Source organism: Anopheles stephensi, chromosome 2 (genome assembly GCF_013141755.1).
Source record: "Anopheles stephensi strain Indian chromosome 2, UCI_ANSTEP_V1.0, whole genome shotgun sequence".
Lineage (NCBI taxonomy): Eukaryota > Metazoa > Arthropoda > Insecta > Diptera > Culicidae > Anopheles > Anopheles stephensi.
Genome location: NC_050202.1, coordinates 61,293,234 through 61,315,943, shown reverse-complemented (window position 1 = coordinate 61,315,943; position 22,710 = coordinate 61,293,234). Strand labels below are relative to the sequence as shown.

Below are 22,710 nucleotides of genomic sequence, written 5' to 3'. Positions count from 1 at the left end.
CACACCCGCGACACACTTTTGGTCTTCGGTTTAATCCGTCTTAACTAACCCTTTTTTTTCGTTTTCGTCTTTTATCCACTACTTTTTTCCCGTTCTTCAACGCAGCGACGATGGTATAAACGGTGGCGGCGTAGTGCGATTCCAAAAATGGGATATAAATATACGAATGAATGATTAAAAAACCACTGACCCGTGAGGGTTGCTGGAGTGATACGCAGAGACACACACACACACGCGCGCGCACGCACACCGATGCAGCGATGTTATCGATTGGCGGCGGCGGCGGCAGGATCGTAAAACTGGTGATTAATATAGGTTCCTCTAGCATGCGAAGACACGATGATACAGATTAAGGGGTATGATACACTCGCCCGGTGCTTTGGCAGTAATAATGTCCCGGAGAGTACAAAAAGCAATGGTTACTGTGTTGGGTATTGTTGGGCTGGGAAAAGGGCCGTCGCCGAGCCAACCTGCTGGTCACAACTTGTACATAATATTGTTCCGCTCCGTCGCCACCCGCCCGACCGTGGGTGAAGAAGCTCCCGAGGAGGAGGGGATCATCGTAGCGATCACGATGGACCCGGTCCCGCCGGCGGATGAGCTGGATAAGATGGTTCCGTTGCTGTTACCCACAGCACTGTTGTTATTGATATGATCGTGGTCGGCCAGTGTGCCAGCCGCTTCGGACAACGCGGACGAGCCGGATGATATCGAATCGGATCGGGTGCCTCCCCCGGTGGGTGGTAGCGTTACCGAACCCGGGCCACCATTCGAACGTCGCTGCGGCTGACGGTAGCTCTTAATGGTATACTCGTACACGTGGTTGTTGCTGAAGCGGGAAGCACCTGGCCGCCGTCCAGCACCGCCACTCCAAACGCTTTCCGTGGTCGTATAGCGGACAGCGGTACCCGCCAGCGGTTGTCTTGACGATGGACCCGGCTGGCCACGTCGGCTGCCGGCGGTGGTAGCAGCAGCCGCTCGGAAACACTTTACCGCGGAACAAATCAATCCACACCACCGCCAGGATCCTTGCTGCGACGTGGACGCACCACCACCACCACCATCGTGTCGCTCCCGATTGCCATCCAGCAGCAGCGGGGACAATCGTTGTGTCGTGCCATTATTATTGTTATTATTCCTCCGATCGCCGCTCACCATGCCAGCCGTCTGTCTACGGCGATGCTGTCTGCGCTGCTCATCCTCATCGAGCAACTCGTCCGACAGACTGCCCTCGCTGCTCCCACCACAGCCACTATCGAGCGAGGACGAGTTGAACGGTCCGTGATAGTCGTCGTGCTCGTTGCTATCGATCGCTACGGCCGGGGTGATGATCAGCAGCTGGCTAAACTTTTTCCCCGTCGAAACACGGACCGCCGTCGCTTTGGCCATCGTGGAGCGCGTTGTCGAACGGATGCGAGTAAAGCTAGATCCTGCCGAGCTGGACGCGTTGCCGTCGCTTGTGCCAGCTCCGTTCCCATTGCCACCAGTCACCATCAATCCTCCCACCGTGCCATTGCTGATCGGGGGACCGGTGTTTGTGCTGTGCTTTCCACCGGCCCCACCGCTACCACTACTAACACTACTGCTGCCGCCAACGACCGAAACGAGAATGTTGTTGTTTTGGCTAATGTTACTAGCGGCCGAAATCGTCCATCATCTTGCCGGCTCCTCGCCGGTCGTGCCGTCGTCTGGTTTTGCGATCTGGTACGTTATTAAATACTCCGGATACGCCTGCGAATGGGAAAAAAAACGGGAATTAAAACAGAAGAAAAGGACAAGAGAGCCAATGCAGCGCAACGTACCTGTTCTCCGCGGTAAACGACGTACTCCGGGAAATGCAAACCACCGGCCGACGGTCGCCCGATCACGGAATGATGGCCGGGAGGTGCGTGAGCCATCTTCATGGCGCTAAACTGCAGGAACGACTTGCCGAGCGCAACCCGGCACAGCAACAATTGACTGTAAACGAACGTGCGCGATCAACATAACCTCAAAATCATCGTACGCAGATCGCTACTTACCGATGGCACTGGTAGCAGGATTTGTCTTTGTGCGTGGGACAACCGATACCGCCACCAATACCGTACACGTACTGGTTCGATTTGGAGCTGTGCTCCGCAAAATAAATACCGGCCCCGAACATGCCGCCAATGTACGCGTGCCGTTCGTCGAAACCCTTCTGGACGATCGCGTTGATGAACGGTGAACCGTGGAACAGCATTCGCTCGCTTGCCTGGTGCCCGTTCTCCTCCGATATCTCCTGCCGCCGGTGTACGTACCGTTCCCACAGCTTACGGTTTTGCACTTTTTGTATCTGCAGAATCGGAAGGGAGGTTAGATCGAAATGATCGACACCCGCTCGGCTGATCGTGCCACTTACCCGTACAATGTTGTAACGATTGAAATAGCCACCGGAATGGCCGTTGTCACGATGCTCCCGTATGGTGGCTTGCATTTCCTCTTCGACCGCAAGGAACTCCTTGTCGTCGGGAAGAAGGTCCACCAGGAGCGTTCCCGGGTTCGGTGTAAGTCCTAGCCCTGATAAAATAGCAGCATTAAATGGAAGCCTTTAACCACAGCTCCTCCATCCCTTACCTGTCGTTGCCCGGAGCGTCGCAATGCCCTTGAGTATCTTGTGCCGAAAACCGTACGCCGAAACGCCGACCTGCTTCAGATCTTCGTGACCCATCTCGGCCAGAATGTCCATCGTAATCTGTTCACGCTCGAACAGATCGATCAAGTGCTCCAGCTGCAGGCTGGTAAGGAACACCGAAACGGACGACTCGATCGACGGAACGGATGGCATCCTGTCATCGTGATCCACCACAATACCGTCCACGTTTGCTTCGGCACCCTGCGCCGGACTGAGACAGCTGCGGATCGGGAGCTGCCGAAGATAACAAGCGTTGAGTGAGTTGCCAGGATCCGTAGCTTTCTTCTCCTCCTCTTACCTGCGGCACCGGGACGGACAGTGTCATAGAGGCACCCGTCGGCAGTGTGACGGTTTCGGTAGTTGGCGAGCAGCTAGTCGACATCAGCGTACCATTCGCAGCGAGAATACCACCCTGCGACGTTCCAGCTGCCGTACCACCGGCCCCACCGGACACGGTACCCTGCGAGGCAACCATCGCGTCCTGCAGCAAACATTTGACGTCCTCGGCCGTGGCGAGATCAAGGCTCGTTTGTCCTTCCTGGTTCTTCATAAACGGATCGGCTCCGTGTGCGAGCTGTGAAGGAGAGGTGGCAACGGTTTAGCGAGAGAGAGAGAGAGAAGAGGTTTCTCGCTGGGTATTGCTTACGAGAAGTGAACACAGTTGCGTGCGGCCTTTCTGGGCCGCTTCGTGCAGTGGCGTGTAGCCCCATTTGTCCGTCGCATTTACCACCGTATTGTGTTTGATGAGCAGCGCGGCAATATCCAGATGGCCGTACGACGATGCGTTGTGCAGCGGAATTAAACCACCCTTATCCTGCGCATTCACATCGGCACCGTGCTCGAGCAGGTATTCCGCAACCTCAAGATTGTTGTATCCGGCTAAAGAGCGGGGTAAAAAGATTGGTTCTTTGGAACATTGTGCTCGAGAGCAAAACATCAAAACGTACCCGCTAGATGTAACGGTGTCGAGTTGCGTCCTTGTGCATCCCTACAGTTGATGTTGTCGGGCGAGACGAGCCGTTGAACGCGGGCCAAATTGCCCTTCTTGGCCGCGTCGAGCAGTGCCGCATTGCCGCGCAGCAAATCCGCCACATCCTGATCACCTTCACGGACGAGATCGAGTGGTGTTGCACCGTCACGGTTCTTCTTTGTCACGTCAGCTCCGTGCTGCAACGACAGCAAGCGTTAGGAAGCACCGTTCGTTACGCAAAAACAAACTTCACACGTACGTACCTTGATCAGTAGCTTGACAATTTCGTACTTTCCCTTGGCAGCCGCTTCGTGCAGCGGTGTGAACTTCCACAAATCGGCCACATTCACGTTGGCGCCGTGCTTCACCAGCAGCTCCGTTACCTCGTAATGGCCGTACGAGCACGCGTTGTGCAGCGGCACCAAACCACCCTTGTCCGATGCGTGCACTTCGGCACCGTGCTCGAGCAGGAACTCAACCACCGGCACCCGGTTAAAGCCGGCCGCAAAGTGGAGCGGCGTTGAGTGACGCCCGTCCAAATCGCGACAGTTCACAGTCATCGGTGAGGACAGTACGATGCGCCGCACCGTATCGAGATCACCTGCCTTGGCCGCCTCCAGCAGCTGGCACTCGAGATCCACCGTGTCCGAGGGCGGATCCTGCAGGATCTTCAGCACGTTCTCCGTTGCGAGCTGGGCGGCCGTGTAGCCCTGCAGCGATACGATGCCGGTATCGATGCCGTACGAAAGCAGTAACCGGCAGGCTTGGATGTTGTCCTCGCGGGCACACCGATGCAGCGCGGTCTGGCCCAGCCCATCGAGCGCATCAACCTTGGCACCGTGGCGGAGCAGCACATCCATCAGCTCGTAGTGCGAGTTGTCCGCCGCAATGTGTAGCGGCGTCAGGAAGTCTTTATTCTTCTCGTTCAGCAGGGCGCCCTTGCGTATCAGCACCTCCAGCACCTGCTTGCGCTTCGGATACACGGACTGGGCGACGGCGTGCACGGGCGTATCGCCTGTATAGGGATGCACAAAGTTAACCGTCTCGGTGATCAGATTTTTCTTCAGCCGCTGAATGTCCGCCTGCCGGCATGCATCGAGCACGCAGTGTCCCTTGTACTCATCTGGAGCGAAAAAGAAACGCAAGGGTTAGTTTATACAGGTTAAAAACGCACTGAGTACGCAACAAAAACTTACAGGCAATTTTCTCCTGCAGTTCTCGCGTCGGGGCCGAATCGATCGCCGACTTGTTATGGCAGTTGAGCAGCGTCGGGACGGCACCCTCGCTCAGCAGCAGGCTGCACACCTCGACCCGGCTTTTCGAGGCCGCCTCGTGCAGCGGCGTAAATGCCCACAGGTCGCTCGCATTCACGTTGCCACCGTGCTTGATCAACAGTTCGGTCACCTCGAAGTGGCCATAGGAACAGGCATTGTGGAGCGGCACCAGCCCACCCTTATCCTTCGCGTGCACATCCGCCCCGTGCTGCAGCAGGATCTGTACCACCCGGATCCGATTGTAGCCAGCCGCCAGGTGGAGCGGAGTCGATTTGCGACCATCGCTCGCGTGGCAGTTTACGTTCAGTGGCGTCAGCAGCTCCAGCAAACGTTCCTCCGACCCTGACCGGGCAGCTTCCAGCAGCTCATCCTTCCGGTACTCGCCCGTTAGGACGGGCCGGGTGCACGGGTCGGCGAGATCGAGCGGGATCTTGTTTTCGGAGTTGCGGATGCTTGGATCGGCACCGTGCTGCAGCAGAGCGATGCAAACGTCGATTTTGCCCTTGCTGGCTGCTTCGTGCAGTGGTGTATAGTTCCAGTTGTCGCGCGTGTTTGGGTTGGCACCGGCTTCCAGCAGCAGGCGCACCACGTCCGCATGCCCAAACGAACAGGCATTGTGCAGCGGATGCAGTCCACCATCATCTCGCGCTTGTATGGAGGCGCCATTGGCAAGCAAAAACTCGAACACGTCGCGCCGTCCGTAACCTGCAAGGTAACGAAAAACGGGAAGCGTTTTAGTAATTCGGAATATACCCAAACGACCTTACGAAACGACGGAAAGATCTGAGTGGAAATTGGAGTCATTCGATCTAATTAGCAACGGTCCATTCGAGCTATTTCAACACCATCCAATCTAGTCCGTGGGTCAAAGGCTGGAGGAAGTTGAGATGTTTCGTGGCCATTTGAAACAATAGAGGAACTTATTAGTTTAAAGTGTTTTACTGCCCACTAAAGCTTAACCTATTCTTCCTCCCATTCATTTAAAACCCACAGTGATCGTGCCCGGGGCGTCAGTATCCCTTCCTTGCGGGACCTTTGCAGCTATAAATACTCACCCCATTTTCTAACCCAACCATAACTGCATCGTCCCTGCTTGACCCATTTTTTGCACTAAACAAAAGCCTAACCATTGTGCCGGGTTTGCCGTACGTAAACCGGAAGCCTTTGCCACCACCGCCCATTATGCGGCACACGACTTTGGCCGTTCGATTTCACGGTCCGTTTAGCTCACGTTCCGTGGTTGCAGCAGCAGTCGCGCGAGCCTGCAGTCGATGATTTATTACGGTCAATTTCACCTGCTGTCGCTGCTACTACCCAGCGCGAAGTGTTACAGTGTTACTACACAGAACCGACAAAAAAAAACCCCTTGTGTTCGCCAAACAGAAAAAGACGAGCCCTGGGTGCGGATTGCAAAAGGTGAACCCCTCAAGTCCCGCAGGGAGGTGGCAATCATATTCGGATATACGGCAGCTACTCAAATGCAGTGGTGGATTTCGTAAGGCACCACGGCGACGACCCACAGCACGCGTCCGTTCGTCGAGGCGTGCCTGGGGAAGATTTTTTTTTGCTTCATGTATGTAATAAAAAAAGGGGGACTTTTCATACGATTTTATAACATCGGAGGCTTTAAACAGTTGTTCATAATGGTGGTTCGGCCGAGCAAAATTGTACTACTGATGGCACAACGGAGTTATCACCGAGCACATAAGGTCCGATTTCCGTCTCCCACAGTGAAGGTGGTTAAGTCTTCTGGTCTGGATGATGGTACGCCATTTGTTTTGTTGTTGTTATCCCCAACGGGAGTGTAGCATCGTAAAAAAGAACTACCGCCATTTTGTTGGATGGCTTCAAGCGTCTTTTTTTGTATTGCCCAAAAGCTGTATTTGCAACTAAAATAACCAGCGCAAAATTGAATGCTCCTCAGGGCACACCGGCAAAAATGGTCTCCTCCATCGGGACCCGTATAATTAGGAGACATATATACATATAAATAGCAGCCGCTTTCTTCCTCCTCCAGCACGAAACACCACGAAGGTCACACATGACTAAAAAGACGGCCAACATGAGCATGGGTTTATGTGGCATTGGAGCTACACTTTCCAGCCTCATTGGAGTTGGAGACACTGTGTGGAGTTGCAGTTGTCACTGGAGTGGCGGTGGGGATCGCTGCGTCCGTGTGCAAGGTCGTGCAAGGCTAAAGCTCATTTGGCACTCGTCCAATGAGAAGCAGGAAACGAAATGTGCATGGAATCATTTTGTCCGTTTTGATCGAGCTTTGGAGTGAAGAAATGCGGGCAGAGGTATAGTAAACATCTGCTGATGCACGTTCTCCAACGGCAACGAAAAAAAACGTGTCCTTTTCATCACTCTGAAGGATAAGGATTAGGAGACTTTCATTAAAAGGTTAGTAAATTATGCTTTTCCAATTATGTCTTGAACTTCCGGCTTAGTCTAACAGCATCTAAGCTGAACGGAGACTCCCTAGAGCCTTCTCCTCCATCGCATTGGAAGTGATACATCCCGCTAATGCGACCATAGTGACAGTCCGTTGCGGTTAGCCGAGCTGGTGTGTTGATACAGCTGCACGGCAGTGTAACGGCGTGGGGAGCATTGAAACCCCCCCATCGGTCGGCTTCATCGTCAGTTGTTGCAAATCTGGTATTAACATTTCTGCTTCTTCGTCATTGTCCGTCGTCTCGGTTAAAGCCACACACCGTTCGCCCGCCGGTGCCTACCGAGCGCGAAACCAGGTCACGGCACACCATGGCCGAAGTCGTCTGACGTCTTTTGCGTAAAAAAGCACACCTTTGCTGGCTGGTGGTGGTGGCCACCGCTGCTGCTGCTGCTGGTGTAACAATTTGGTTTTTTGGGAGGGCGATTTTGTAAAAGGCTGTGTCGGGCTCTTCACTGCCGGGTGGATCGATCGCTTGGCTGTCTGGCTGCCTGTGCATCAGCGTAGCCACCGGTTGCCTACGTTACTAATGTGCCCAGCAACGTCCACTATGGAGCCGTCGACGAACACCTCATCATCCCGGCATGTGATTGCTTCGCTCGCTTGACTCCTTCGCCACCGTTGTAGGCTTTACTTTGTTGCTTTTGTTTGTTGTAAATTATCTGTGATGGTGCGCATGTTTTGTTTTTACACGAGTAAACACGCAACGAACTGTTAGAAGCATTAGCGTTCAGGAGCAGTTTGAGCAGATTTGAAAAATATTAATTTTTAGCTCAATTTTGTTTGTTTGGAAATCGGAAAAATTTCCCACCCGAATGAAAGTCTAGTGATTGCGAGCTGACCAGCGAGTTTGTCTATAATTCTCAGAATCACTACTTCATCGAACGTCTTACACGCTATTACTGTCGGTTCATGATAGATTTTGTAAAGGCGATAGGATTCTCTGGACGAACTTCAGAGAGATTAGTGTATTAGCCCACTTAACATACACGGAACTTAAGCCTGCAGGATAGTCTCCCTGGTGATGGAGGCTCTTGCGTTTCTAATATAAGCAGGACTGACTGAGTCGTTAGTGGCGTCGATCTTCATACGGCCGGATCGTGTAACAAATCCCGTCTGGACCGGTCCTACACCCCGTGATCAAGCCTACCCATCCAGCTACGGGTAGAATTAAGTCTAGGAAGCTAGAATTGGTAGGCCAAAGCAAGCAATCCGATGAGTCCTCCTATAGACTATGCATTGCAATTTGTGCCTCTCATAAACGGAGACAAATATATTCAATTTACACATCTGACATACCAAACATTTTGGCTACTCGTTCAACCTTTGCCACAGTTTCTTTCATTTTCCTTTCATGGTGATGTGCTTTGATAGTGAAAGGCACTGGGGCGAAAAAAAACAAACGAGATACAGATACAGCGCAAAAAACAACAAACATGCTAGTATCTGTAGTAAAAGCACACCACCAAACACCCACCCACCAACCCAATCCTAGTCGCGCGCTACTGGTGGAACATCTCATTGCATCTGCCGGAGATGGAGTGGGATGGTTTTATTGATCTTTTTTTTCTCCTTTCACGCCAAACGAACCCTTTGAAAACGGTACAACAATATTGTTGGCGGAAGTAACACAACAGCAGCATAAGCAAAACCCATACACTGTCGGCTAGAGACTGGCGTAAGATTAACAAACACACATGAACAAGTAGTAGCGGTAAGCATAGAAGCAATATCAAGACAGCTGTTGATCTCCTTCTTCAGTGTACCGCCCCACACCGCCCCCTTTAGTCCCGCCAACCTTATCACGGTACTTAATTTCCCATGGCGCTTGGGAAAAATGATTAACCTCGCGCTCACTCTGACCCTTAACGCAGCACAACCACACCTGCCTGTGCCTGGCTGGTCTGGACGCGATGATAAAAGGAAGAGCCTTTGCGTGCCTTTGCTCCAGAGTAAGAGGCAGAAAGAGCAGAAAACAAAACAAAACTTAAAGGGGAAATGATCTCCGAGAAGCATAGATAACCGACCAACCTCTTCTTCGCTTGCGACGGCCCATTTTCCGTTCCCGGTTGGAGCTATGTTTCTCCACCGAAAGGGTGGCGGCGCACATGAAAGCATAGAAATGCAAGAGAAGCAAACGTTCTTTCCTTGCAGGCCTTTCACACGTGCTCGATATGTTCAAATCAACGAAGATACAAAAAAGAACAGAAGGTAGCAGCAGATGATCTTTAGAGATCCAGATTGGTTCGGTTCGGGGAAGTTCGACAGTTGTTTAGCGAAAAGCATAGAAAAGAGCAGTTATTCCAACTCCTGTTCGGACCATATGGTGTGGGGCAGAGCTAAATGCTGCTCTGACCAGATACTGTGCTCCAGCAGGAACGATTCCACCTCTGGCCGAATGGGAGATCAGCAAAATGTGGAGCGTAACACAGACGAAACGGAAACACATTTTAACGACTTGCAGATTTTTTTCTACTCCATCTAAAAATGTGTATAAATTTCCCATTTTCCGTTCGAATGGACATTTGATCAATCTTTCCTTTTGCACAATGGATCTTAATTAGTCGCCATGAAACTAGCAAAACAACATTGAGCCTCTTTTACTTCGAGAGGCAAATAATATCAAAAGAAAATGCTGCAAAATCGAGACATTAAAATAAACCACCCACCCCCCAAAAAAAAAAAAAGACTGAGTGTTGATTGATAATTTCCACCGAAAACGAGCAGGAAAGCGTGTCGCGCTCGAATGGCAATCAAGTCGCTGGATCGCTTTTACTCGCGCACACTCACTTTCGAGGTGAAATTTTACAACAAATCTGTTGTGTTTCTGGTGCCGTTTTGCGGGAAAACAAACGCAACGTGACACATGAGCTGGACGTGTCACATGGTAAAGGAATGATCGAGAAACTGGGTGGTCTAATTCTGCTATCGATGGTACGGACTGGTCGGCTTGGTCTACGGTGGCTGCTGCTGCTGCTGCACAACGCTTATCGGTATCATCGTATTACCTATGACGAAGATCGCGCGATTGCTTATCGCATGAAGTGGGACAATCGAATTTGGGGTGCGTAAAATGGTAGACAAGGGGTGCCCACTAGGGACTGGGGTGGTAGGACCCCCCTCATACGGCAGGACCGAGTTTCAAATCCGATCTGGTGGTATCATTAAGTCTAGTAAGCCAGAAATGGCAGGCATGACCTAAGTAAGAGGTCGTAAGGCCAAGAAGAGAGCGAAATGGTGGAAAAAAATTAAACCACTCTACTTGTAACAAACTTAAACCAAACAATCATCTGTAAATTTATCATCCTTAAAAACCGATGCTCAGAAGGATTTTCGGCTCCGTATATGAGGAAGGACAATGGGGGAGCCGCTACAATGACGAGCTGTACGAAGATCTCACCATCGAGCAGCGAATTGGACTCGCCAGGCTCCGGTGGTCATGTCATGAAAATGACACCGGACGACCCAGCCCGTAAAGTCCTTTTAGTCCGTCCACACGGACCTACCTAGGTTTAGGCGCGATAGGCCCAAACTAAGATGGAGTGATGGCGTTGATGCGTCCGCCAGAACGGCCGAGATAATCGATAGGCCGACAGTTGCTCGAAATTAATGTCATAGCGACGAAAGCAAAAGCTCAAATTGAGTACAACAACCACCGTGTAGGCAACTACCAAATTAGTCCTAAACAAACCATCGATCAACAGTGATACACGCTGAAGATGATGTTGAGGGATGGTTGTTGGACCACCGCGAAGCATGTGTAAACTCTTCATTAAACATTGTCGGACGCTTGGTGTGGCCATGCAGGCTGCATCGCGTGCTTTATGCTTGTGCTGGCGGTTGCATTATTACGCCCATTGCGCAGATCACGTACCCATCCGTCGTCGCTTCCAACACAATAGGCGCGTCGGCGGATGATTCATAAAGTTTGTCAGTAGCGCAACCATAATGCGTTGCGAGCTGGCTGCCGTGCCACTTGCACGCGCAATCGGTCGGTCTCGGTCGGTGCCGAAAGCAATAAAGACAAAATGCCTGGCAAGACAAACATTATTAGCATCCAAAGATTGGTTTGCCAAACCACGGGGCAGCACATGATTCATTCAGTGGGGGGCTGACATCGCTTCACTACTCCTGAGCACAAACAACTTCATTTTTTTGAATATTTTTTAAACATGCTAATTACACTCTCCATCTTCTGCATGAAGTTACATGGTGGAGATCGCTTCCGAGCGAATGTTGAATAGTTGAATAGCTATAAAATTCACCACCACAAGGCTGGTAGCTAGCCTTACAGCTAGGGGCCGTCTGGGACAGAGGTTACGGTGTACAACAACACAAGGCTATTTATAGCAGTACGAAAATTAACTTCAATGGAAAATCATCTCGCTGAACGCTGAACGAATGAAAATTGCATTCAACCTACCCTTTTTTTAATAGAGGGCAATCGGTACCGTAATTGCTGTGACGAGAAGGACTTTACTTTATTGTAGGCAAAGGTGCAAGTATGAAACCAATATTTATTCTAGTTATTTCAAAACTATATTTTTCCTCAAGCTTTACAAAGCTCAGATACCACTCGCTTTGTCTTCACTGTGGACATATTCAGAGGCATGCAGATCCATCAATCCGGCAGACCTCATCGTACATGGGGCTCATCACTGTTTCAATGCCAACTACACAAAGAAACACAATAACCTTCCCGCTCCGCCGTGCAACTTTCACCGATAGTTCTTTGCATTGGCGTCACGTACATCATTTGCAGCATTGAACAAAAAAACAGAATAAAATTCAACCCTAAAAGAGTCAGGCGTCGAAGCTTTTATCTACAGCCTGAAGAAGGTGGTGCAGACTTTCTCGACCACTGGCACTGAGTAGTGACGGCCAAAGGAGAATTATTATACAGTGTGCAAAGTCACGTGCAGTACGGATGTCTTTCATTTATTTCGTTACATTTAGATTGCATTACTCCGCAATGGAAATACAAATATCAAAGCTCTTTCTGACTTACATTCAAGTCGGTTGAATTAAGATGTTGTATTTTATGCTCTTGAAGAATTTTTTTTTGTAGTGCATATGCTAAGATATAGATCAGAACGAACCAACAGATTAACTGTGAGCTTGTTCCAAATTTGTAAAAAAAAAAATTAAGCTATGAGAATCTTGGTTCATCAGGAGGCCAATGTAAAATGTGGCAAAAGAATTTAAAAGTGACCAGGTGTGCCGTACCTCATCGGCTTCATCGCCCCGTTCATCCAACCCCACTTTAATTATGTATGTTTCCATCATGTACATCGACGCAGGATGAGCTCTTGTGTGCATAACTCTTCTATCCCGCGAATAGCACACAACACCTGGCAAGAGTTGCTCCCACAGGATGACCTTCAGTCATTGTACTTATTAACATGAAAGTAAATGCATCCCCAGATTTTGTACAAACCCAGTCTCCGAGAAGAAGCTCAAGTACAGCTCCGTGAAAAGAGTGAAAGAGCATCCCTTTTAAGACTGCTAACCCTTGCTACCTAATTTAACATGGACACTGATAACGCGCCTGTCACGTGTGCGACCCTCTTCTAACTGCAGCCATGCATGCCATTTGTCTCTATACGGAGGGGCACATCCGTTATCAAAGCTGTGTGAAGGACACACCAGTAATGATGCCGCCCTTGCATCCGTTCTTTCAACCCTATCTGTAGAAAATCCTACACGGTGCGTAGGACGTGTCGGAAGTGAAAGGCTACAATATCGCCCAAGGTTTTGCTTTCGCCAGGATAGGACGCGGTTGCCTCAATTTGGCGGCTATTGTGTGATTCACCAGGATGACATTTTACCTCTTTTCCAGCATAGTGACACGCGAGAGCTTTTACTTCCCTTGTAGGTGAATCTCTAGTGGCTTGCGTTGAAGCGGACCAATTTGTGAAGTCACTTCATCGCAGCTTCTTACAATATCGGACAAAGCCAAAGCAACCTTAGTGCTTAGCTCATATGGTGGTTCCCTACTCTTCTTACCCTTACCAAGCTGCTACTACTACCTACTACTACTCAACCCCTTACTTACCGGCAGCAAAGTGCAACGGGGTAGACTTCCTTCCGGCCGTATCGCGTGCATTTACTGTCTGGGGCGTGATCAGCTTCTTTACCTTTGCCAGATCACCGGTCTTGCACGCCTCGAACAGCTCCCGCAGCGGATCGTTGGCCATTGCGGCCGCCTCGAGGTTAACCGATAGCATCGAGCGGCTACGGTTGGCCGACATTTCCCTCAGCCCAATCTCGGACGCATCCAGCTTCGGTTGACGTTTCCGGTGCCGTTTTTGCGTACTATTACAACACCACTACAGCACTGCTGCTGCTTCCGTTGCGTTGGTAGGATTCGCTGCGTACGCCTACTTTGATTGTGACTAGAGCGACGGTGGTGTCTATCTTTTTGTTGTTGTTGTTTGCTACCTCGATCCTTTGCACACTAACACACATATACACACACACAGGCGCACACAAAACTATTCTAATTCGTAGCTACTACACACACTTTGTGTGCATTCAATCAATCTGGTACAAATAAAAAAAGGGGATAAAGATTATAAAAATCCATTACAATCTGTACTGGCAGTGGTTGCACTTTTCGAGAAACGTGTTTTTTCGTGTTATATTAGACAAATTAATACTGCAAGAACAAAGTTTTATCTGATTCGTTTCGAATATTGACTGAAGTTGATGCAGACAGCAAACGGATGCTCTTGTCTAGACTTTTCGAAGCCAGGCTGTGTCACTGCACACCACAAAAGCAAGACTAAATCGTTTCTGATCGAAAAATAACCCTTTCCTTCATATGTAGGGTTGGTTTGAGTTTGTGTTTTTCCACATGTGCATTTCTTTTGCGATTCTTGCTTCCTTTGACTCGTATAAGGAAAAAGGTCAAAGGAATAGAACATGAAATCGTACATTGAATTGAAAGCAAAATTTTAGTCGTAGGTTTGAAGTCAACTTTGATCTGGTATGAAAATATCCACATCCATTCGGCCTCCATATATTGCCCATTCGTTCGTACGCTCAACAGTGCTATGATGCACTACGAAAACAAAACTTCAGCATCCGCTGCTGCTGCGTTGTTGCTGTGGGTTGTTTTTCGCCCCTGCTGCTTGCCATCGATGTGGTAGTAGGCCATGCCAAGTAGAGTCGTTTGCAGAGCGATATGCTGCAAGTGACAGACTTTTTTTTACGCTCCTTCTCCCTTCTGGCGGAAAAGTTCCCTTTCTTCTCTCTGGTGCGGCCTACTTCCCAGCGACCACGACGACCACGCAGCAGCAACAACGAGCGCGTCCATTCGCTGCAATTCCTGGATGCAACCGCCACCCAGCACACTGCATCATCTTTACGTTGAATGCGGCCAAATGCCACTAGACTGCAAATGCAAGAATAGCAAAGCCATGCCCTGGTGGGAAAGAGACACGATTCTGGGAATCTAAATGTGTTCGCTAGCGCACAGATGTGAGCGGCGATGGTGGGAATGAAACTGCAAAAAAAAGAGTCGGAAAACTAGCCAAAACTGATGGCGAAAAACTTGCTCTCCGATCCAGAGCAGACGAAACGTCGTACCGAAACGTCATGAACCAACTTTGCTGACTTCAATTTGCACGGGGGTTGTTTCGAAAGGGTTGCTAATCATCGGGAGAAGGGATGTTATCCCACACACACACACACGCGCAAACCCAGGTACACGGGACCACACGCACGATTCGAGCAATTAAAACCGCACACACCGCGGTCACATACACGATAAGCCTTCTACGGTTGAAGGACAAGTTCGTACGGTGGAGCATTCGAAGGGCCCGCTGAGAACTTTCCCTTTGCCGTTTCAAGAACGTTCACTCGGTTCACCGAAAAACCAGCACAACACAGAGACACCGTAAACGAAACCGAAAAAAAATGCAATTTTCATCCATCCATCACACCGAAACAAGCAACTGCACCAGCTTGGTTTGTTGCAGGTGGTGGTACACCAGACACCTTGCCCACCTGGGAGAACAGTTTGCCGAGACAAAATCACGTCGAAATAAGGAAAATCGCTTCTTTTTTCACACTAGCCCACCACCCATTTTGGCAAAGGGTGGAACGGAGACATGCACAAAGCGAACACAACGACACACAACACCACATCACCACGGGCCTGTGAGCTAGCTTGCAAAGCTTCGATAGCAACCATTGACTTGTTAGCGTTTGCCCCTACAGGAAAGGGATTGACCATTTTCACACTACCGTACCGAGTTTTCTTTACCGAGTTACCGCACCGTTGTTAACATTCGTTTTCTGTGTCGCGAAGTGCTGCATCGACCAACGCCACGAAATTCTTTGCAGTGCGGAGCGAAAACAAACACGTCCGACGTTTTTCGTTTCTTTTCCTTTTTGTACGATTTGTGCTTTGGGCAGCTGACAGCTGGTTTGACGGTTGGGAAGCGATAGCGCCGCCCGGCGGACACTAGCGTAAGCTCCAACCGTACTGCCGTGAAATGTGGCCCAAGTAGCAAATGGTAATTACAATTCAAAAATAGTGAAACATAAGGTATAATTACTAAAATGAGTTAAAATGGTGTTGTTTTGCTCTTTCTGGATATGCTTAATGAGTAGAGAGTGCATTTTTGACGAATGTGTTCTGGTGTGTTCTTTTTGAAACTTTTATTTCCTTTTGGAACTGGAAAAGGGTTATCGAGATCACATTGAAGAGGTCCTTTCGGCGAGGCCCCTTCGATGGGATCTCTTGGACGAGAGCTTCGTCTAGATTTTCTTCTTCTTGCTTGGCCCTACAACCTCGAGAGGTCACGGCCTGCCGTTTGTGCTTCCAGTGACTTGATTTTACTCGTAGCTGGATAGTTAGTCCGGATGGTATGTGATCTGTGATGTAATTCAAGCCCTTTAGGACTTTAAGGTAAGTTAAACATTCATGGACATTTTTATAGTATTCATACTGCAGCACTCGAATGTCCATTAACTTACACTAACAAAAGTACTACGATTCCAGCTACTAGTTATGGTCATTTATTCATACACAAAATATTTACACAGCATTTACACACAACGTTCAGCGGTTTTCCTCCATTCGGTTCAACCACATTCCTAAGCGGTATATAAATGGGTTCCAACACTTTACTTAAGCGCTACAAAGCTCGCCCTATATCTTAGGAACTAAGGTGTAATAGCCGTACAGTTAACGTGAATTTTAACTATCTCTCCCTGTATGATCTGCTCGAAGCAGTTCGGAGCAGCGGAACTGCACCATCGGCTGCTATCGCTCTCCTAATCGTCCCCATCGCTGATACTGCGTGCATCCATCGAGTCGGTGCATATCGTAAGCTCGGGAGATTCCATCGTATTCAGTATGCGACCACCGCTCATTCCACCGTTCTGTTGCAGCTGTTGCTGCTGTTGCGCATGATGGGACTGTGCATCGCCGGTCGGTATCGGGACTCCGCTAGCTATCTGTCGCTGTCGAATTAATGCTAGCCGCTGCTGCGTTATTTCTAGATGGTGTTTGCGCCATTTAATCCGTCGGTTCTGGAACCATACTTTAACCTGCGAAGACAAGGGCATGATGATTACTAGGTTGATACTTCACAATCCACCTGGGAGGGTTTTACCTGAGCTTCCGTTAGTTGGAGCGTGTGTGCTAGGTATAGTCGTTCCGGTCCAACCATGTACTGCTGACGTTCGAATTCGGCCTCAAGACGTTCGAGCTGCTCGGGCGTAAATATCGTACGCACCCGCTTACTTTTAAGCGATGCGGCCGATGAGGACATTGCTGTCTTTTTACCCATTTCTAAAGGGCGCAAAAGGAGAGCGAGCTTTAATATCGATAGCATTAAAGGAATGGCATCTGCAGCTTACCTTTAAACTTTTCCCTATTATGATTCTGCCCATGATGATGTGGTCCCAGCGCCATATGATGTCCGGCCGAATGCTGTTGCTGATGTGCTACCGAATGTTGTGCGAGATGTTGATGCTGCTGTTGCTGCTGCTGTGATGGCTGTTGCTGATGTTGTCCTACCTGCTGTTGACCCTGATGATGGTGAAAATGGTGGGCAGCAAAGTGTGGATTGACCGGATGATGTAGCGGATGATGTTGATGGTGGTGGTGTTGATGCGGATGGTGGCCCTGCAGGTGCGGTTGTTGATGCACTCCCGGTTGTCCACTAGCTGCACTACCACCGGTTGGATGGAACCCGGAAAAGCTTCCACCATGCAAACCGGGTAGTTGATGAAGGTTTTGCAGCGCAGTTAATGGGCCAGTTCCTGTCGGTTGTTGGCCACCGTATCCTAGTGGTCCACCACAGGTTTCCACGCTGTCCACACTATCCGCCCGATCCCGTTTCTCCATACCGGCAGCTGCGGCCGCCATTACGAGTGGTAAGCGTCCCATCGCTGCGGCTGCTACGGCCGCCGCGGCAACACGCTGTTGCTGCTGAAAGCCAGCTCCGGTGGAAAGATTCATTACACCTTCGTTGTACTCGTTGGCAACTGCTGCAGCGGCTGCCGCTGCTGCCTCGTCCTGTTTCTTTCGCAATCCCAAGATGGCCGCTATCGTAAACGACTTCCCCACGAAACTGTCCGTGTCGAGCACGGCCGTGGTAGATTCGTTGCAGGGGCTTGCACACGTTCTGTGGGCAGCTCGATCGCTTCCTTCCTGGGATTGTTTGTGCGCACTCTTACCATCGATAACGATTTCCTCCTCTTCATTATCCTCCTGTTCGCTAGCGGACGGTGTCGTCTTGGCCATGCTTAATTCCCGCTCGGAAGCTGCGCAATCTTTGCCGTTCGTACCGTCCATCGTTTCGCGTTCACTTCCAGCACAGTGAGGCGTACGTCTCTCAGGCTGCCCTGGACCCTGTGGATCAGGATCGTCAACATCGATGTCGATATTGTTTTCCGATTCACTGCCACCTTCCGCTTGACACATGTCGGCCGTTGAATCGAACGCTTCGTGCTTAAGCTCCTGTCCGCCTAACTCCCCAAGAAAGCTCTTCTCATTGCTACTCTCGTCCTGTTCGGGCTCCTCTTCCGTTCGCGAACTTTGCGATGATCGAGGACGATGTCCGGGTCTGCTGAGTGTGTTCGGAGGTCCTTCTACTGGTTGATGATGATTGAGGGCCGGAAACGATTGGTGCCCTGCCGAGGGATGTGGGACAGAAGAGTGCAAATGTTGCTGTTGGCCGACCACTCCCGGCGCTGCTGTTTGCTGATGCAGATGGTGTCCATGGCTGTGGCCTAGACCATCGGTGGCTAGTGCCAGAGCTGCCGCAGCTGCCGCTGTTGCGTGTGACGTGTGAAGATTCAGGAAGTGTGTTAGTGGATTTGCATGATGATACTTCGTGGGCTGATGATGTATCATTTTGAACACCTGCCAACGAAAAAGGACAGCGGGAGCTTTGGGTGAAGGTGACTGGTGATACATTGTGGCTACAAGATAATTATCGAAGAGAACCATCGAAAGTTCTCTACCCACATTAGTTAGACCCTTGTTTCTTGTCCTCGATCTCTAAGCTCCCATTACGATGAAAACCACATGCTCAGGTACGGTAACCACTAACAGGATCTGATCCAAAAAATAGGTGTGTTGGAAAAAGTTTTTATAAAGCTTTCATACTAATCTTGTCACAGAACTCCACAGACCAACTAGGTGGACAATGGAAGTGCAACTTTTCGAAGCTAATTACTAGGGCAAATAGAAAAAGGAGTGTTGAAATCGGGTTTAAAAAAGAATGTGACTTTGTCACGCAAGGTGATTTAAACACTGGGGATAACGTCAGAAGTTTTAATGAGTGCTAGCAGTATTCGTTTTAAAGCTAAAGGTACCCGATATGATTTTGTACATAATAAAGTATGTACGAGCTATACTGATACTGAAATATAATTAATAAAAAATTGGTTTATAACTCATAATTGTTGAGGTCGTCGTACCATTAACAACAGAATAATTAATCCGACTCAATTAAAAGATTAGTAGAGTTTTTTAATAACAAACAAAATACTCTAGACGTGGGCCGAGTTTCAAATCCCAAACCAACGAAGAAAAAAATCTACTGCTCTAGACATGAAACAGGCATGCACCAAACGGAAATTGGAAAAAAACCATGAGAGTTCTAAACTTTTTGAACACTAATTAAACAACCATGTTCGTACTCTTAAATACTTTTATCTAGATTATTGTTCTGATGAATTATTCTGCTTCTTTATTGGCGCTATAATCCCTCGAAGGTTTAGCACCTGACATTTCTGGCTTTCTGTGGCTTGATTTTACCCGTAGCAAGTAGTCAGAGCCCTGGGTACGGGTGAGTGGTAGTCTCTAGATGGGAATTGAACACCGGTCCTGCCGTGTGAAGACCGGCGCCACTGTCGCCCTGGCCATCGGACTACCCCTCATTTCCCTACTTTTTCTGTGATTGAATATTCTTCGAATAATAATGAAATTTCTGTACAACTTAATTTCCTGCTCTTTATTGTGATATTCTGATTTGGAATCTTTAGTCTATTTTTCTTTAATCTATTTCCAATCATTTCCTTTTCAAAAATAGATCATAAAGTTATGTGAAATTGAACTTTCATGTTTTTTTTCTAGGGTTCCTTTTGTTACTCCATTTTTAAACAATATTTTGTCCATTTCAGCACAAAAATATATGAATATGGTACAAATTAAAATAATATTGCAAGGTGTTCGCGACCGATCCGTAATTTATCATAAAGAGGATAATTGCTGCAAAATCCCACAGAGGGCGTTGATAGCAGTGGAAGGGATTGTTTACCCCGCATACGTGAATTGTACTCTCAAAAGAAAAAGATTAAAAGTGCTCCAAAATTAGTCATTCATTAGCAAAGCTGCAATTTAAAACGTCCAGTTCCAGTAGAATCAACAGCACGCGGTTCTGTTGCACATGAAGCCCCAAATGAGATGAACCTTCCCAGTTCGTCCCAACAGGTCTCTCTCGCTTAATAGTTTACCACTGGCTTATGGCTTACGGTTTTGCAAGCAAAGGTTAATGCATTTGCATAAATATCCCTACCAGTCGTACGCATATCAAATATCGTTCATTATGAGGTCACTTTTCCGGCAGCCCCGTTTGTTCGTCACGGTGTCCAACTTCCGGACACAATTGTGGCTATCTGCTTCGTTGTGGTTTTGCATTGCAGTGTGTGTGTGTGACACATGGCACAATACAGATCATCGTCTAGCCCTAAGTAAACCTCCTAAGTCTATTGTTCAGCACGACTTGGGACAGTTTATAGGCAGTTAGTAAACCGAGACCCTCTACGAATCGTTACTCCCTTTTGGGCGATATCATCCCTCCCCCCACCCCCACCCCCCCCCCCAGCCCACGGATGGATCTCTTTGTCTTTTTATATGCATTCCGGGCGAAGCCTTAGAAGCCGGCTCATCTTCACAATTGATTGTTGCAAAAAAAGGGAGAAAATCGACACTTTTACCAACCAACCAACATGGACGGTGTGCAGTATCGGTTGCCGGGCTTTCGGTCCGACATTTGATAGTGGTGCAATTTAGTGTCACCAGTGAATGGCCGGCATGTAAATGAGGGGAAGAACTTTCAAATGCAAAAGAAAGCAGAAAGAACACAAAACCACCTGTACGTTTGCTGACCGATGGGAGGTTAGAAGGGACAGCATGCTCCATCTCACAACATACAAACCGGAATCATGAATGGAAAATATGATATTTTATTGTTTGAAGTGGATGCTTCACATTAAATCGGTCTACATTTGACTCTCAATGCACTGCAAAGGGTTTCAAATTTGTTTGAACAGTTATGGTTTTTTTCTCTCCCTATTTGTTTTATCTTTTCTTGTGCTCACTACGTCAGTTTGGCTGTTTTTTAACCAATTATACTCTTAAATAAAATTCTATACTAAAATAAATAAATAAATAAAAATAATAAATTTTCTAAAAGCTTTACAAGACTTTCATGATATAAAGAAAAAGCCTAACCTCAAATGAGGAAGAAGAACATTTTATAAATAAAAAAGAGGATTAGAAAAGTGCTAGATATTTTTTTTATTCGTAAAGAACGGCCTGGCCGTATTGCTAAAAGTGCTAGATATAATTTATTTTAAATAAAAAAAGTTTATCAAATGCTTTAATTTTAGTTTAATAAATGCTACAACCAACAAATAAATCTATAAAAAGTTTAAAAAAGGAGAAAAATTTAACAATACGTCCAGGCCGTTCTTATCGAATAAAACAAAAAATGAACAACCCAAAACATAGAGAAAACTTTTGATCAAATAATCTGAAAACTGATCTGAAGACCTGAAGACTGAGTAACGCACACTTAAGTTAAATAATATTTTTGATTTAAAAAATGTTCTAACGAGAACGATTCTTCGTCAAAATTTGAATTTAAGTATTATGTATTTTTTCGTACTTCATGTTAATTTTGTCCAACAATTGGATAATGGTTAACAACTTTCTTTATATTCTTGCAAACAAATAAAATTTACAGAAAGGTCCCCAAACCATTAAACACGTTTTAAAAGCACTATTTACCTTGCTCATAAATCCAGTTAAAATCACTCTTCTGTTCAGCCTGTATTGTTTTTACGTCAATAAATACTGGCGACCAGAGATATCACTGTAGGTACATTTAATTAAACACAAATTAAATGCCTTTTACTAGCTCAACAATCAAACTCTTCTGGTGTTTGCACTTTATACACGCTGTTCACTTGTACAACATAAACCCGCCGGTGTTCACCTCGCTGCCGAGAGCACAGTTTTATTGAGTGTGTTTTCCGAACGGATAATTAAACACGTGTTAATGGTTTGAATTATATTCCGTCACTTGAGCACTAATCACGACGCATCACACTCACTTAAGCGGTGAGATGATTTTATCGCAAAAGCTTATTTGTTGGAACGACCTCAGAAGCACCCAGCAGGAAGGGTAATTCGGTGGAAAACGAATTGGAATTGGTGGCTCACTGGTTTCGTTTGTTAATGTTGTTTGGACGGGTATCACTTAGCCTTAATCATACTTTTGGCCAATTCTGTGCACTGAATTGATTCCACTTCAACTTCGGATTCGAATTCTGCCCGTTACCACACACATATGCACATGAATATAAACTGCCCCTTCGTTCAGTCGTCTCCGTAGCAACACATACTGCTAAGCTGCTTGCTTTGATCCCAGCTTTGAGTGTTGTGATAAAACTAACCACGATGACAAGCGAGCCCTTACTGGGGGCGGTCCAGCAAACTTTTGCGTCCAACACCGAGTGGTCCCCTCGGTGGCAGGGTTGTAATATAATCCGATGTAGCGATGCCTCCGTTGGGCGTGTGGTGAATCTGCCGTCCAGTGTGACACTTGGT

At 48.0% G+C, this 22,710-nt stretch overlaps 2 protein-coding genes across 2 annotated transcripts; both read right to left on the bottom strand.

Moving 5' to 3' along the window:
- Positions 1-477: 477 nt before the first annotated feature.
- LOC118502433 (mucin-19-like) lies at positions 478-1,494 on the bottom strand. Its single transcript, XM_036034661.1, has one exon. It carries the CDS (start codon positions 1,492-1,494, stop codon positions 478-480), a length of 1,017 nt encoding a protein of 338 aa, XP_035890554.1.
- Positions 1,495-1,631: 137 nt separating this feature from the next.
- Positions 1,632-21,912, bottom strand: LOC118506568 (poly [ADP-ribose] polymerase tankyrase). Its single transcript, XM_036043892.1, is given in 15 exon segments — positions 1,632-1,731; positions 1,803-1,959; positions 2,022-2,314; positions 2,381-2,538; positions 2,596-2,887; positions 2,952-3,227; positions 3,300-3,532; positions 3,601-3,820; positions 3,887-4,746; positions 4,820-5,602; positions 13,405-13,664; positions 16,615-16,910; positions 16,976-17,154; positions 17,223-18,732; positions 21,889-21,912. Coding segments are annotated over 15 exon segments (5,604 nt in total). The 5' UTR covers positions 21,898-21,912; the 3' UTR covers positions 1,632-1,653.
- Positions 21,913-22,710: the final 798 nt, after the last annotated feature.